A 19,308-nucleotide genomic window follows, 5' to 3' on the forward strand; every position below is an offset into this window, starting at 1 on the left:
ATTAAAAAAATAATGTTTTATAGTAATAATTTTAAATTTGTCAAATTAATAATAATGGATCACCAAATAACTTAAATAATAAAAAACGTAATTCGTTTAAAAAAAGGTAGACAAGTGGGTACCTAACTGTAATGGATGTGTTAAATTTGAATTCAATGATATATCAACGTATAAGAAAAACATTTCTTAGCAGAGACGATCTGTCAGTTTAGGATATAATATTGATGAAAAATATATTTTGCTTCGTAAAAAAATATATTTAAGATAAAAAGATTGTTGTTATCAACTATATTATCACTTATATAAATTATAAATCAATAGATAAACGACATTAATAAGTTTGTTGTTTATTGTTGTATAAATAACTTAAAGTGAATCTAAATATTTTTAAAATATAATTAAATATATATATATATGTGTATATAATATATTAACGAAAAGTTTTAATTTCGCATGGATACTATTTTATTGAATTACAAAAAAATAACTAAAATTAATTAAATTTGAAATTTAAATGTATATAGTTATATAGTTATGTATATACCAAATTTTCGAGATTTTGACAAAATTACTAAAATTTTAACATTAATTGTTTATAACAAAAAATTTGATTACGTATTTTCGAGATTTTATTTGTATATAGAAACAACTAATAAGAACTTTTTATTACATTTTTAAGGTTTTTGACCAAGTGATAAATTTATCGAAAATAATAGAAAAAAAAACTAAAAGATCGTATTTACATAAATAGCTCAAAAATGTAAAAATATTTTGTTATATTTGGTGGAAATTTAAATGTTTATAATATTATTAGTTTTTGTCGTTTTTGAGTTAAACCAAAAATCCAAAACCAATTTTTATTTTGTCAAAAGTTTATTTTGCTTAAAAACTCCTATTTTTTATATCCGTTAAGAGGATGCCAGCGTAGTATTTGTTATCGCTCTCTAACCCTCGCGCAACATAGCAAATTTTACATTCTAAAAAATGACTATAACCATTAATCATATTAATTTCTCAAATTAGAGTGAAATTACCTATTATAAAATTTAAAGTTAAGAACATTATCTAGGGCATCTTATAAGCGTTTTATTATATTTACAAGCGAGTTATGAGTTTTTTAAAATTGTAAATTCTTTATACATCTTAAAAAACTCATGACTCGCTTTAAAATAAAAATATAATAAAACACTTATGAGATGCTCTAGATAATGTTCTTAACTTTAAATTTTATAATAGGTAATTTTACTCTAATTTGAGAAATTAATATGGTTATAGTCATTTTTGTGAACGTAAAATTTGCTATGTTGTGCGTGATGGGTTAAAGAAAGATAACAAATACTACGCTGGCGTCCTCTCAAGTATGGTTTAGAACGTATAGGTATAAATTTAGGAAAATGCTACATAATATTATCCTTATTGTTCAATAATTCAAAGTGAAGCAACCATGGTTCCATTTAATTTTTGTGAAACAGATGCATAGTGTATACGTTTTATATTTTATGAAATGGATGTAACAGAGGTACATAATTTATTGTATTGACATTGACATTTTTAAATTTGATCAAACTTTCAATAAAATACTGTAAGTAACTAAAATATCGTGAAATATACCACAATGTTAACATGTACAATAAGATTAATATACGATGTGTATAATAATTAGTTACAATACTAATTACTTATTAGATATGATATACAATTATTGACGAGACAATTTAATTACCTAGATAAACGTTAATAATAAAATGTATAGAATTTAGTTCGGAGCAATTCATGTTGAAAACAATCTATTGTTAATTATTTTAAAAGGTTATTGTAATTAATATACACTATGTCTATATAATATTGTATATATCGAAACGTTAGCACATTCACATTCAACAGACGTTTAAAATAGGTTTAATCAATCATTCAACGTTGTGTTGTTTATTTGATTATAATATAATATAATATTATATTATACGATTACATCTAACTATAGTATTAAAAATTGTCATATACGCCAATTGCTCGAACGTACACAATAAACGAGAAAAAAAAATATTGTAAATAATTTATTAACGCTTTGGGTCTAATAGTAATCGAATCACACGATCACCACTACTGGACCCGGTATCTGTCCTCACGTTTTCCTTATATATCATAACATTGATTTTATGTTTAATCTAGTTATCTTATTGACTATGCATAAAATTGTACTAATGTCTAATATTATTGTTATATTACCATTCTCACCCTAGTTATAATATGCTTAAAATTATTAAATTAACTGTTGTATGTTACCTACACAATTGACAATTGTTATCTTAACCTATTTGCATGTGTTTATGTTATTATTTAGCTTATTGTTTTTAAATTTTACTTATTACCTATGGATGTTTTCTTAACCTAGTTTTAAATGCTAACATATATTTTAATTTATAAACGCTTAATATAACAACATGTTTATATATTTATTATTTAGGTTAAATCATTCACTAAACTGAGGTTATTTTTAAATAATTAATACTCCAGCTAATAGACACTAACTAAATTAATATGTGTAAGTAGTTACGACTTATCAATCGTAAATACTAGCTATATTATATTTTAAATAAAAATATATTTGATGGCATTATTTAACTATAGCATACATTTTAACATACTTTTAAAAATAATACAAATAATAATTTAGGTAGGTAATAAATTCGAAAAAATTACTTTGCGTTTTGTAAATAAATACATTTTAAATCTTTAAACGGAGTGTTATAAAAAACTAAAAATTAAAATTTGGACTCCAAAATATATACTTGCATTATTATAGGTTGTGGATTACAATAAATACATATTTTGTTCTTGAGAAAAATATAATTATAGTTATATACTCGTAAAATATTATTTGATAATAGTTACATTGTACAATGTACAAACACTACATTGATAATAGTTCTGAATAGATTTTAAAACTATTGTGTTAAAACTATGCAATACTAATCCATTAACTGTACCTCAAACCTCTACTCTAAATTTTTTTTTGTTTATTGAAATATTATAACATAATATAGTTTAACAAAGTTTATGTTCACAATTGCTTGGTGAATAATATAGTAGTGTGAATTTATAATTTTACAGTTCAATTTTTTTTATTAAATTATTATTTTTTTTTCCATTTAAATATTATTTTGCAGTTTAAGTTAAGTATAAAATAGGTAATGGTAATAATGTGTAATTGAACATATGAATACATTATTATTTATAATAATATACTTACTTTGATTTATTTAGAAGGTATGTACAATACAAATAAAGAAAAAATAATAGTTTTCATACTATAAAAGTATATATTTGTATCAAATTATTTTTCTAGTTGCGCAGCAATACATTTTATTTGATAAATGAATTATTTATAGTCAGGCATTAAAAATTAAATTAATTAATTAAAATTAAAATTAGGCGTTTTTAAAATATAATGCAATAGGATATTATACATTCATAAATAATATTGTTACCTATAAATATTACAAAAAAAGGGGGAATATATAGTACGTACTGTATCTCATCATTGATGATTGAGAAGTAAGTCACTGCATGTGATGTACTTGTATGTTAAATTTGAATTCAATGATAAACCATTACATATATATTACTATAAAGTAATTTATTTTACTTTAAACATTTGATGAATTGTGGTAATATATGATAATTTGTTTTTGAATTACAACCAAATATTAAAAACAGATTGAAAATAAATAGTTATTCTAAGACTGAATTCAACACCATAAAAATTTCAACTTCAAACGCTCAAAATAATTTGTCTTTCTGGATAACTTTTTTTTTATTAAGAACCCAAGTCCACTTGTACACAACAATAACTAGACCAACTCTAACATATATATTTGGGTGCAAGGTGTGAAATACAATAAACCATATAAAATAAAAAATTATTAAGAATTATCTATGGTGCATTAAAAAAATTAATTTATTAACAATGAACTGTGATTCTACTGATTCTAGTATTTATCAGAGAAAAAAGAGATCCGGAGTGGTAGGTTGCAAGAAGTACCGCCGAAGATAACTGATTTTGTAAAAACACAGAAAATTGAATGGTTCATCATGTAATGAAAAATATCTCAAACTATAAACTTAAAAGTGACTACGGAGACCAAATAAACGATAGATTAATACTTGGGATTAATAACAATACATAGAGAAGTTTGATATGAAGTGAATTGACAAGAGAGAGTACGTATACGCAAACATGACAGGTAAGCAGAAACACATTCAGTGGTAACAAAAAATCATCAGAGTTGTGAGGCGAGAACAAATAAAATAATTGTAAATTAAAAACGAACTAAGGTATTTTAGTATCTCTTTTAAGTCAATATATTGAGAACAACGTAGCCCGTAGCCTTCGTTTTCGTAGCCCGTAGCTAAACCTCAACTTAGGAAAAAATGTGGATTTATTGAAATATTAAATTTCGTATAGTTTTTGTATCATAAACAGTATTTTCTTATAATTCGATTTATATAAATACAATTTATATTTTCTATTTTTCTTTTACATTAACGATAAATAGTGAAAAAACTGTAGGAACTTGTAAATTGTAAGCTACATAAAAATATTATGAAATTATTATTTTTTTTTTTTATTCAATTATAATGGTTATTATAGATTTATTATAAGTTCATATAAAATAAAAATATACTTGGTACTATTTAATTAAAAACCATTATGTTGATAAATATCATGTTTTTGAAGTGTCTTTTGTAAAATTATATTTTGCAGATTACGATAATTATCATATTAAAAAACTATATAGACATTTAACTGTTATTACAGTATAAATTAAAGTTATGCTAAACCATTCTAAATGAAAATATTATCCAACACCACATTCTAAAATTATTAAAAAATTGAAACACTAGATCAACTATATGCTAAGCACTGTAAAAAATGCACTCAAAATAAATTAATCAATATCACTACTATTCTCCAACACGCTTTCAGGGATAGGAAGAAGGGGCTGACTATAAATACGAATGTCTAGACTCTAGACTGGCTAAAGTAATAGTAACAATAACAACACGTATTCTATCATTTCTCTCCTTGTATGTGAATATACTTGTATATTTAAATATTGTTATAAAAATATGTTTGCTTTATGCCATAAAATACAGATTGTATTTATGAAATAAAAAATATATATTTTTAAGCTTTTTAAATTGAATACTAAATAATACTTACCAAATGTTTATCAAATTGTAACCTTTTTAAAATTGTCTTTTCATCTATTTAATATAAAATTACATATTATTAATATGGACAATTTTCCATTACTCGAGGTGTTATTATGCTTGGGTAACTTGGTTGATTCAATATTGTTGAACAAAAGTGCCAAGCTTTCCTAGCTGAGTGTATTGTAGAAACAATATGCTTTCAAGCATTGATATGGGATGCAAATCAATTGACAAACGAGTAAAAAAATAATATAATAAATAATATATATCATATATATATATATGAATAAACATACAGACATTAAAACGATGGACGCGGCGTTTTATGTAATTACTACTATAAATATCTCTAGCGTATATATTACCAGATTAAATGTGTCATCAAATCGAAAAAAATGTCCTGTCAATTTATTTAAATTTGACTACTGGACTGAACGTATAATAATATATCAAAGTTCACGTTGAATAAAAATATGGAAAATTTAAATTGCGCATACGACCGTATACGAGTATAATTAATAGACGTAGAATATTTGTACGTCAACAAGAATATGCTGAAGAAAACACGTTATATGAGTAGATCACCACTAGTAGAACGTTGTTCACCATTGAATAAAACACGTTTCAGGAGTAGATAATTTGTGTGGAAATGGTTCATGAGTAAACATTAAAAAGGTCTCGTTCTAGATCTAGAAGCAATACGAGTTTGGACAGCGAATTGTTCGTCCCTTCGAAAGTCTTCTCGCCTGCGTAACAAGTCTCCATCACCCTGTTGTCGTAAAAAATATACACGTCCAATCATAGATGATAATTAATAATAGGGATGTACATTGGTTTATTGTATGAATAGATGTATTAAAATTATTTGTATACATCAAGAGCGCTAGAATACATTCTATATTCGATATTATATAAAACTATATACTATATATACAACGTGGAAAAAATTGTCTGTTCATTTTGTTAGTTTAAGAGGTTGCGGAACACATTTTGTGATGTTAGCTTAAATATTAGAGTAAATTTACTTATTAACAAATTTAAGGATAAAAATATTATCTAGAGAATGACAAATGCTTTTATTGATAATGTCATTTCAAAGTGTGTTATGAACATTTTAAAGTTGTAATATTTTAGTTATTTACTAATAGCTTTACTATAATAGCTATAACTCATTTTAAAATGATAATATCAATAAAAGCATACGTCATTTTCTAGATAATATTTCTACTTTTTGATAATATGTAAATTTACTCTAATATTGAAGCAAAATATTTTCTGCTGAACGAAAATTTGTTATGATGTACGTTAGTAAGACAGAGAAAACACGTAATACGTTGCACACTTATCGCTAATATTATAATATGGATCGCAAACAGGTAAAATACAAATTATTCAGGTGAAAAATCTTTATATGATTTTTTTTTCAAAATTAAATAATGACTTTAAATTTATTTTACAACATTTAACTTATAGAAATCATATTTTCTCTAGGGATAGTGAATATAAATTTAATGAACAGTTTAATAAAAAACTTAATTTTTTTTTTTTCGTTGAATTGGTTAAAAATGGAAAAACGTATATGTGAAAGACTCGTTGAAAATGTAAAAACCTAATTTTCAATAGATAAAAATATAGAATTTCATAATAATTTTATAATGTAATTTATGAAGAATACGACCAATTTAACTACAGAAGAATTGAACGGCAACATACTCCATACAAAATTCTAGAAATATAATTATTTATTATACGCATGAGAGAACATTTTTTTTTTTTGATAAATAAGTAATACATAACTATAATTTAAAATATTTTTTTTATTACAATGATAAAAATTTATTTACAATGCATGTTTTAAATATTTATATAATAATATTAATTAAACAGTAAGTACATTAGTTTTTATATTTAAAAATAATTATAAGTGCAATTAAAAATTGACATTTTGTTAATATAAATTAATATAAATATATTTTTATTATACATAATTATATATATATATATATATATATATATATTATATTGTACATAATAATATACAGTATTGTTTTTTTTAGAACTTACATTTACAAAATTTAAAAAGTTATTTGTATTTTTATTATACGTAGGTATAACATGATATGGTTGATTATTTATTTTTAATATTAATTTTTTTTAGTTATAAAGACTTTTAAAAATATTTTTTTATTGAATTTATTATCTACTACAACATATGATTTGTTTGTGTAATATCTACAATGAATGACAATGAGTTTACTAAACATACTAGGTATTACAATGCCATCGGTATTAAACAAATATACTCCAAAGTTTTTTGGTTTATAATACAATGAATATAATTCTACATTACGCATATCTAATAACTTTATAAACAAAAAAAAAGAAATTTGAAAACCATTACCGCGGTTGGTGTTTCATTTAAATTATTTATTATTTTAACCGATCGACGAATAGTGCCACTATTATAAGTACTTAAATAATAAACTATCATATTATTATTACTATTTGGAAAGTAATTTTTTAAGAATTTTTTTACAATCACGTTCATGTCGTCCATATTTAAAACGGAAGCGAACGTATTCGACGGTGTATACAGCGTTACCGTTGTAATTTAAACTATCGACTTTACTCGTTCTTGGTGCAGACGTTTTAATGCGCGCTCTGTTCACATTGTTGTTTCCGTTGTATAATATGAATGGAATGAATTATTATGTAATATCGTCGAAGGGCAATATAAATGGAAATGGCATATAAAAATATAATATAATCTCAAATAATAAACGATGGGTTTCGCGATTGGCTGTTGATAACTGCATAGTTTTCAATATTATACGACTTTTTTTTTGTTAACGCTTCGTCCAAAGCATGTACAACGCCGACGTCATCCATAGATCTATTCACATATGTCATTGTGGTTTTTATGTTTCCACGCTCCGTGCGGCCACCCGCTTTCCGGACTTATCGTTAACCGTTGTCTATGAACCAAGCTCGGAATTCGTGTAGCACTCGTCCCGGCGCTGTTCGTTTGCCGTGTTTGTTGCAAATATATTTTTTGCTACCACCAATACGTGAGAATACGCTTTGTACCGATGCGAATGGATACTACTCGGATCTAGTCGTAAGCACATAATAAAAGTCTAACCCGATTGTATCTACTGATGTGCATATTCGTACACCAGTGTTTGCTCTGATGATTGCAGACCACACGCTTCCTGTATTAACCATCATTTTAATGTCAAGTTCGGCGAAAGCGAGTATATTAGCCACAACACGGGCGCCCGTGCCAAGAGCTATAGTGTTAGTATATAGAAAAACATTCGCGTTCAACTCCTTTACATTCTGGTGAATTGAACTTTTCGCGACAGTCAGACAGTATCATTCTCTCTATAGCGGTGTCATTGTTTAACATAAAATAATCATTTTGTTTACTATTTGATATATTAAATCGGTCTTCTACACTGTGAATATTGTCGAGATTTCGTTTTAATATTATTTTTCGTTCCTTGTTTATATAGTTTACCATAGTTTTTTGAAATCTAAATAGCCTGTCTGCAATCTGTTTTGTGTTTTTAATTCCGAGATAAGTAATATCAATATACTTTTTTATAGAACCCCTACTAAGTGGTTTACCATTTAAACCGGATTTAAAAAGCAAATTTCTAATGAAAATCTATATATCTACACTTGTAACAAAATCATTAATATGAAATTTAAACATGTCGATGATTTTCTTTGTTTTATTAAAAGCAACTATAACACTGTAGAACAACAGATATTTGTAATTAATTATGTAAACTTTTTAAGAAACGTTTAAATAATTATCTATGTATTTTAATGGGAAATATGAAATTATTTTTAATCTATATATATATATATATTATGTTCATTGTATTATGTATATTTATGCGTATTTTCAGGAATATAATTTTTGAAGTAAATACATAATATAATATTGTGTATGTATAGTATTGAGTTATGTATATTAATATATTATAATTTATATATGTTTATTATATTTAATGTTAATAAAATATTTATATATATCTTAAAGATAATGGATGTGCTTAATAATTAAATACATTAGTGTATGATATTTTTTTTATAACAATCAATTTAATTTAAATCTTAAAATGAACTACTGATTTTCCAATAACTATTACATCATCTCAAAAATTAAAATATACATATATATATATATATTTTTTGGAATACTCCTTCGGCTGAGCTTTTTATTCCGAATATACATCGAGTGTTGTTTAACCTGTAACCTTTTATGTAGCATTGTAGCTATTTATTATTTCACCATTGAGTACCTATTTACGATTTATTTTGCTTAATTATTAAAAAATTGCTTTACCATTTAATATTCACGTCAGTATCTATATGACTACCCAACGGTTTTAAGCTTAATGGAAGATACCTTTTTTCAAAAAATTAAAAGCTATTTTTTTAAGTACATTAAACAACAATTTTAATCTAATGCAGAGATGCTGCATGCTGCATGCAAATGTTTGACCTTTATTTGTCCCCTTTAAAAGTATTTAAACACAATTTTTAAATTATTAAGATTACTTCTCAGATAATAAATTGTAAACTCTGTAACATTTTCAGTTATTTAAGACTTAAATTCAGTATCTATTAGCCACCTATCAAGGGTAAATAATGTTTTACTGGTTGCTTACAAGATAATGCAATGAGTGATGTCTGTGAGGAAAAATCGATGAAACCTTTAGATTCTTCCTCTCCTTCTTCTTCTTCTTTAGGGGCCATTGAGGCGCTTGGCTGCAAAAAAACTTCTTTTAATATATTTTATTCAGAGTTAGATACTTCATTAACCTTAAGATTTATTTTAAAACAAAATTTTAACTAAATTAAATTAAAAATAAATTTTTAAATAATAATATAATTTATTAATGTATCTATTTTTAATAATAATAACAATTAATCAAAATTAGTTCAAAAATTTGTGAATTTTATAATAATAATTAATAATATGAAATAATATTTAGCTTTTTCCCAAACTAGATTTTTAAACAGTAATAATATAATAACAGAAAAATGTGGTATATTATGACAATTTTTCAAAAATAATATTAATAATTTTAGGCAATTTAAGAAATATCAGTGAAGTTAATAAAATAGATTTTATATTCAAATCTTAAACGTACTAATGATTTCATCGAAAAGTATTAATAATATTTGTAGGGATAATTTTGTGAATAGGTTATGACGGTTATGTATGTTATGGCGCCAACCTAACCAAGTAAAATCTCGTTTCATATTTTTTTTTCTTTAAAATAATTATACATAATGCAATGAAAAATAATAAGTGATGAATGTGACTATGTGAGAGTTTTGGATGCATTTTAGCACCTACGGCTTTACTATACATAGTTACTGACATTGTCATCTATTTTTATATTCAAATAGTATATTATAATAATGTGGCATTTTTCTTTTTATTTAAATAATAATGATCAAATAAATGTACAAGAGAATAATGGAAATGGGAAGTTAAACCAAAAAAATTGTATAAATATAAAATATGGTATGCCAATGCCATATCACGTAGTATATAGGTAATTATAATATAATTAAAAAGCTGTGAAGTAGGTAACCGCTATGCTGTAGATAGGTGTCGAGTGTATCATTGAGTAGGTTACAGTTATATACACATTCATTACGTATTATATGTTAAATTTTAATTCAATGATAAATTATTATATACGATGAAAAGCGATCTTGAAAGAGGAGAGTCTAATTTGTTGATAACCATGGTTACCAAACAATAATTTTAATAATTATATTAAAGTTAAAAAAAAATATGTTCATACTAAATTCTGAACGTTACGATGATGTATTGATTTTACAATGATGTGTGTTTTAATTACTTTTATGTCTTAAGACACGTTTTCTAATAGAAAAAAATGTTATCAACTTCCATGAAGGTTTTTTGTACCAAATATTAGTCTAGTTGATACTTTATATTTAGGGATTGTTATTGAAAATCCACAATACTTTTTAAAGTAATCGTGAAAAAAATGTACGAACATTCGTTATAATTTTAATGATATAAAAATAATTGTTTTGTAACCTTGGTATTATCTTTGCTCAAAATCTTTTTTAATCGTATTCCTTTTTTGTTTTTATAAAATACATAAAATAAATGTTTTCTATAAAGTACAACCTAGATTTAACTTTCTGTCAGAGACCTTTCTCAAAACTGATGATTAAATTATATTTTTCTAATAAAAAAGTATCATTAGGCACACACAAAAATTTTAAAAATAACATAAAACATTATGAAACCAATATGTTCTTCACTCCACTTTAAATCTAAAAGAGAAGTTTTGGTAAAACAAGGATACATTACGAAGGCTGATGATACTTGTTGATTGTACTGAAACTTGTGCTTCGGTTTTTATTTTCGTCCATTAAGAACCACATCTTAATTTTATAAGCGTTACTTCAAGTCTTTGGCATGACCTTTTCACTGTTCCTCGCAGGCAAAAAAAAGTAGTGAACCACGAACTACGACGTTGAACACTGTAGTTGTTGTCGTTGGGGCTCAAGTAGCATAATTAAAGTCTCATTTGTGACGTGTGTGGAAATTAAAAATTAGACTTATTATTGGAATACACTAAAGGTGTAAATCGGCGGTGATATAATATATGACCTTAGATCATAGATCTATGTATAAGGCCTATAAGAATAAGGCAAATGCAGCGGTGGCGAAACAATTATACTGGCTGTTGGTGTAATGTGATACACGCCGTCTTCTTCCTACGATGAGAGAGAAAGGAGTACCATGAAATGTAGGTATACGATACAATTGAGATGAAAATAATAATGATAAATTAATAAATAATAATGACTGTTATATGAGATAAAATTATTTTATTAAATTTATTTAGATAAATTACACGATTTTACAGGATTATTGTTAAGGTACAAAATGTATGAAGATGTCAAATTCTGCGACGTAACAAATCATATTTTATAGATTCCTTGCTCAATGCTCTGCTTATATTATAGGAATTCAAAAACATAATACAAACGTAATACATATTATATACACACATTTGAAAATTTCCATAGATGATCAATTTAGTTTTACTAAATTTACTACTACCATATGCAGTAGTAAAAAATAATTATCATAAAAAAATACAAAATAATATTGATTAAGTAATAGCTAGGTGCCTATTATATTATACTCATTAGTCGTCTCTTTAAATAATTCAAACTAAAAAATATTACAACTAATTTATCTTCTATAAATTATATATACCAGTCGTCGGTTTTCACCATTAGTGACTAGTAGTTGGTCACTCAAACATAGCTACCAATTTTAGAATTTTCATACAAAAAAAGGCCAGACATTTACTGAAGCGTTATTCGTAATCGGATGCAGTCGCGTTATTTACGTACATATCGTTCTTACACATTAGTGATTTAAACTTAAACCAAATTTCACTGGTGCCGTATCCAATCCGCTGCAGGTGAATTGCCCAAAGTGGCATCGATTTACACCGGAGATGGCTAAATGGCTTGTAACAAAATGCTCAAACACCGTTTTTGACTTGAGAAGTTTTTATACATATTATAAAAAAAAACCATCAGAGCTTCACAGAGCTGAATGCTTGTATATATGATGAGAAACTAATACAGCCTGTAGCTATATAGTTAAACTTTCTAATACCACTCACTCTCGACGAGAATAGATATAAAAAGTAGTTTCTGCTACCGGGACAGTGAATACTATATAGTGTGCTTATACGATTTCGTATGTAATAACTAATAATAATAAATATAACTCTATGTAGATTCAGCCGGCGAACTCAGACATTTTTAGAGGCAATCATTTTTATCCGATGCCCGCTGTAACTTAACTTTCAGTCTACAAATACTAACCCTTATTTAAGTTATAACATGTATATATATATATATAAACGCTATAAATGGAATTTTGTTTACAACCACATCACGACTCACCACGACACGCTACAACTGCACTGCGCTAGATTTCTACCATAAACATTATATAGAATACATTTTTTTATATATACATATCATATTATATATAGACAATCTTGCATTTAACGAAACATTTTCAAGAATCGTGGCCTTCGTCGTTATTTACTTTTAAGGTCATGCATTTGTCTCCGTTCAACAGAGCTGATGTTTTCATACCACGAACAACAAAACCATTTATTTCTAGGGTAAACTGTACATCATATACCTATGTAGAGGAATGAACGAAATACTTTGAAAAATGTAAAAAAATGTAAATATAAAAACATCCATCAACATTCTGTATGTAAATACAAAATAATATACAAAACTTATTGTTTTTAAACGTTGGTAAATACTAAATTTGTTTTTACAGTCTAAAATCAAAAACTCATTAGGTTAGGTTAGATTTCCGCAGTTAATTATTTAAATATTATTAGTATTTACAAACTCAAAGGTAGTTAAATAAGAATTTATACTAGATAATAGTTTATACGTATACAGGTAATTAAATGTATTTCCACTTAAGAATAAATACAAAAGTTATAATATTTAAAATATATGTTGAGAAAAAAAATATGATAATTGGTGCGTGTACTCGTATATATAAACAATACTCGTATTATAACAAATGTCACATTATATAATATACCTACTACAACTATAATGACAATGTTTACTTTTTATATTTAGAATTCGTTGATTTAAAATAAGTTGGTAGTATATTCAGAATAAAATATGATTACTTAGAAAAATTGTTCTGAACACTCAATATTAGATGTCTAGATCAAATTTCATTTAAAATTTTACCGTGCGTTTTTGCTCGGCAAAGCAATGTTTAAAATTTAAAAATTATCGTGAAAATCGTTGCAAAAAAATAAGAATAATGTTGAATATAATTTAGAATTTGAAATTCTGGCACATTGTGGTGCCAGAAAAACGTACCTCGTCATCGTTGATCAGTTGTATAATATGATACTTGTATATAGAATTAACACACACATCGTCACAACATCGGTATCAATATTTTTCCGTAAACCAAAACTTAAATTTTTGACGACCGTGGACACATTTTAAAAGGAAAATACGAAGGTGATAAAAACACATGCGTGCAATTATAGAAATCGCCGTTAAGTGCACATGCAGAATTTCAAGCGGAAGCTCTGTTTCGATCCGTTTTTGCTGGCTGACGCAATCGAAAAGTAAAGTTGTGCGAAAACATCATTAACCGATAGTATAATAAAGGTAATAAAACGAGTTTGAATGTTTCAAAACGGGTCGATTATTTTTCCGTATTACCGCCGCAACGATCTGTCAATCTGCCGGACGACGACGCCCCGTGGTACGGACAACTAAAAACGGTCCCACCGCATTTAGTTAACGAAAGCCTGTATATATACATACGGACGTGTATATAATATATTTACCACCATTTATGCTACAACACCGAGGTCCTAGACCTACAGCGAGAGGGTGCGAGGGCAGTTAACTCCATTTAAAATTATAATCTGTCACACCGTTGTACCGTATTTTCTTTCCGAGTGGGATTTAATGCTCGTTCGCACCTCCCATTGTATTTGCTTCGTTTTTTTTCCGTTTTTTTTTTTTTTTTACATCGTGTCAATTAATGTACTTATTATTTTAACGAATCGATATATTAAGCTATATATATATATATATATTTTTTTTTTATTTTTGTTATTTTTGACGCCTATAAGCTTCTGATTTTGACATCAACATCGGAATTACCGTATAATGCGGTTTAGCGCGACGGCAACAGCAGCAGTATAACACCCCCCTGCAGCTATATAGGTACCTACACAATAATAATATTATTTTACTGCCGTGTATGGCCGTGTGTGCCGAACGTGGTGTGACGACGACGGTGACGCCGCCGCCGCCGCCGCGCTGTATGGTTTGCGCGCACCACTAATTATATATAACACGTCTGCGTGATGTATGACAAATTCTGGGGGTGGGTTGATCGCCAGCGGTCGGGGGACACGCGATCGGGATGGGGGTACGTGAAGGGACTTTGTTGGGGAATGGGGTGGGGGATTGACGGCGGTGTGGGCTACTAACTGCTATAACAACATAATAGCGTCTATATATATATACAGCCGCAGTGCGGATAACGCGCTTTACTGTTTACTGTCGTTGGCCGTGTGTGGGTGGCGTGCGGTTGTACTACTATATAGTTGCAACGGCAGCACCGGCAGTATATGTATATATATGTACATAAGGTATTATGGGTTGTGGGTATACATAATAATATTTATTATACGACCACCAATGCTAATAAATAAAACACACTGCCGTACAATAAGCCACCCCGTAAATAGTAATAATAGCGATAACGACGACGACGGCGGCGGCGGACGCGCGCGCCAATTCGACTTTCACAGTCGTAAATAACGGTTGTCCGTCCGTCTGTCCGCCCGCCCGCCCCGCTGGCCCGTCGGAGCGGTGACTCCTGACGAATTAAATGCGCCGCCGTCGGTGCTGCACCACGACGACGACGACGTACTGCAGGTCGCGATAAAATATTATATCGTCGCACGCGGTGGCGCGGGCCTCGGGGGGCGCCGACTTTTCCGGTTATCGCGGCGTATACACTCGCGCGCGCCAGCACAACGACGATATTATTATACGACGTCGTGAGCGTGTGTGCGACGCACACAATACTACGCGTACGCCTATGTGATAATAATATAATATTATCGTCTATGATATATACGCGCTGTCGTACGCGCGTCCCGTGCGCGGTGAACATCACCGTCATCGTATTATTATAATATACACGCCGCAGCCGCCGCGCGCGTGTACGTTTCACGACCGCGCGCTGCACGCCGCGATAACTGCAGAGCGACGGCGGCGGCGCGTTGCCTGGGGAACGCACTCGCCGCACCGAACTACGCGCGTACGCGGCCTTGACGGCCCGCCTCGCTCCACATCACGCATATCGCGTCATGTGTGTGTATATTTATATGTGTGTGTATGTTTGAATGGCTCGTTCACGACGATGAAGCGCGCGTTGCATGAGCGAGCTACAGCCGGCGACCGACCGACAGGCCGACCGTCCGTCCGACGGACCGACGGACCGACCGACCGATCGAGCGACGCGAGAGTTATAGCGAGCCGTATAATAGTGCGGTACGGCGGCGACGGACGGCGGTGATAGTCGCGCGCGCGCGCGCGCTGGCGTCGGCGGCATATAGCGTGTGTCGGGCGAGACCGTACCGGTAAAACGAAACGCCTGAACGGGGGGGCGCACGCCACGGATACAACGCGAATCGATCGCGAGCGGGCCGCGAGCGCTTGCGCTCGGGTCATTAGTTTTACGCGTTGCAACCGTACAGCATACACTGTACATAGAATATTATAAACTATATAGACTACTACGCGGCGACGGGGCACGGCGTGACGGCGGCGGCGACGGAGCACGATGACGGTGGCGGCGCGTTTTGATAAAAATAAAAATAAAAATAAAAAAATAAAATAAAACACTCGACCGAGCGAAAACCGCCGCTGCCGCCGCCGCCGCCGCGGTGCTGTACTACGCTGGCTGCAGTTCACCGAGTCGCCGCCGCGCACAGTCATCCTTCAGTGTAGCTGCTTGTCGCGAGTCGGCCGGGTGTCTGGTGGTCGCTACAACCGAAATCCGCGATAGCACGCGTTCGCGACTACATCGGTGGCTACTGTGTGTGTGTGTGTGCGTGTGCGTGCGCGTGTGAGCGAGTGTGTGTGTTCACGCGCGCGTCAGTGTACGATCGTGTGCATCGCGTACGCGTGAGAGGGTTGTGCGTATGCGCGCGCGGTCACCGGTGTTTCTATACACGAATAATACAATATTATTATAAAGCAATACACCGGAGGTGGACGCCGCGGCGTGAACGGACGCGGCTTTCGCGAATATATACACGTAAAAATAATAAAACGAGTAAACACAATATACGAAAATCGAATAATTTCGCATGGAAAAAAAATAGACAGATATAAACCTGTACATATATATGTAAATCGAGTGGATTTCGGCGCGGCCCGTCGTCGCGGCTGCTGAATAATATAATAATTATTTTATTTTATTTCGCCGTCTCGTCTTTGGACTCCGGGGGAGACGACCGGGACGTCCGTGCACGCTTTGACGTTTCGGTGTGCCGGCGACGATCAAAGACGACGTCGACAGTACAATAGTGGCGACTGCGGCGGCGTGTACGGCGACCCGTGAGTATGCTATTTATACGAGAACAACTGGACCGGCGGCGCTGCCGGTGATACTGTCATTCCACCGCACAGCATGGCCTCGGTCGCCGCTTGGCTGCCGTTCGCCCGGGCGGCGGCCATCGGTTGGGTGCCGATCGCCACGCACCCACTGCCGCCGCCGCCGGTGCCCAAGGACCGGCGAAGAATTGACGACGAGAAGCTACTGATCAACGTCTCGGGGCGCCGGTTCGAGACATGGCGGAACACGGTGGAGAAGTACCCGGACACGTTGCTCGGGTCCAACGAACGCGAGTTCTTCTACGACGAGGACTGCAAAGAGTACTTCTTCGACCGGGACCCGGACATATTCCGGCACATACTCAACTACTACCGCACCGGCAAGCTGCACTACCCGAAGCACGAGTGTCTGACCAGCTACGACGAGGAGCTGGCGTTCTTCGGCATACTGCCGGACGTCATCGGCGACTGTTGTTACGAGGACTACCGGGACCGGAAGCGCGAGAACGCCGAGCGGCTGATGGACGACAAGCTGTCGGAGAACGGCGACCAGAACCTGCCGCAGCTCACCAACATCCGGCAGAAGATGTGGCGGGCGTTCGGCAACCCGCACACGTCCACCGCGGCGCTCGTGTTCTACTACGTCACCGGTTTTTTCATCGCCGTGTCCGTCATGGCCAACGTGGTGGAGACGGTGCCGTGCGGCCACCGGCCCGGTCGCGTCGGCACGCTGCCGTGCGGCGAACGCTACAAGATCGTGTTCTTCTGCCTGGACACGGCGTGCGTGATGATCTTCACCACGGAGTATCTGTTGCGGTTGTTCGCCGCCCCGGACCGGTGCAAGTTCATGCGCAGCGTCATGAGCATCATCGACGTGGTGGCCATCCTGCCGTACTACATCGGCCTGGGCATCACCGACAACGACGACGTGTCCGGCGCGTTCGTCACACTCCGCGTGTTCAGGGTGTTCCGGATATTCAAGTTCTCCCGGCACTCGCAGGGACTCCGCATACTCGGCTACACGCTCAAGTCGTGCGCTTCCGAACTCGGATTCTTGGTGTTCTCCCTGGCCATGGCCATTATCATATTTGCCACGGTAATGTTTTACGCCGAGAAGAACGTGGACGGTACGAACTTCACGTCCATACCGGCCGCCTTCTGGTACACCATCGTCACCATGACCACGTTGGGGTAAGCACGTTAAATCAGCTCTGGGTCGATGTGTGTGCCTAATATTGTACATTGTCGTGTGTGTGTGTGTGTGTATGTGTGTGTGTGTGTGTGTGTGTGTGTGTGTGTGTGTAGTAGGGGAGGTATGTGGAATTAACTCCAATTCCACCCCGCCGAATGAATCGTATAAATACTGTCATATGTTATGATATTATAAAAATGTACGATTTATTGTGCGGTAAATACTATTACGCTTTACAGCAAACAATAATAAAAAAAAAAAAAAAAACAGTTATAAATACTCGAAAAAAACACATCACATTGTGATGATGTTACTGTGTTATATTTCGCTAATAATAAAAATATTGTCCCGTCTGAAATGATAAACGGACGCATAATATGAACGTAACTATATGTAGTTTAAATGCACGTTCGAAGTGCCTGATGTATATATAGACGGTTAAGAGTTTTACCGTGGTGGTTTTGATTTGATTCTTGATCGTTAAAAACCCACGTTCTTATTACACACCGGCATTTTTATAATAATTTTGCGACGAACAATTGGTTAAATTTTCGTCTCAAAAATTACTCTCGACTTTAACTGCAGTTACCCTAGCAATACACCTATTGGTTCGTTTCAACGGCCTAAAAACGCTTTACGCAGCAAGCAGCAGGTGAGTCTATAAG

The 19,308-nt window shown here is 32.1% G+C and overlaps 1 protein-coding gene across 5 annotated transcripts in view; it reads left to right on the top strand.

Moving 5' to 3' along the window:
- Positions 1-16,544: 16,544 nt before the first annotated feature.
- The window catches only part of LOC132924057 (potassium voltage-gated channel protein Shal), a 65,459-nt gene continuing 62,695 nt past the window's right edge, over positions 16,545-19,308 (top strand). The window contains exon 1 of one of the 5 annotated variants that reach the window (XM_060988134.1): positions 16,545-18,642. In XM_060988134.1, the coding sequence (XP_060844117.1) occupies positions 17,528-18,642 (1,115 nt within the window). In that variant the 5' untranslated portion in view covers positions 16,545-17,527. The remainder of the gene's footprint in view (positions 18,643-19,308) is intronic. The other 4 variants (XM_060988133.1, XM_060988132.1, XR_009661289.1 and 1 more) reach the window with 4 other exon arrangements.

This window comes from Rhopalosiphum padi, chromosome 3 (assembly GCF_020882245.1).
Source record: "Rhopalosiphum padi isolate XX-2018 chromosome 3, ASM2088224v1, whole genome shotgun sequence".
NCBI classification, from domain to species: domain Eukaryota; kingdom Metazoa; phylum Arthropoda; class Insecta; order Hemiptera; family Aphididae; genus Rhopalosiphum; species Rhopalosiphum padi.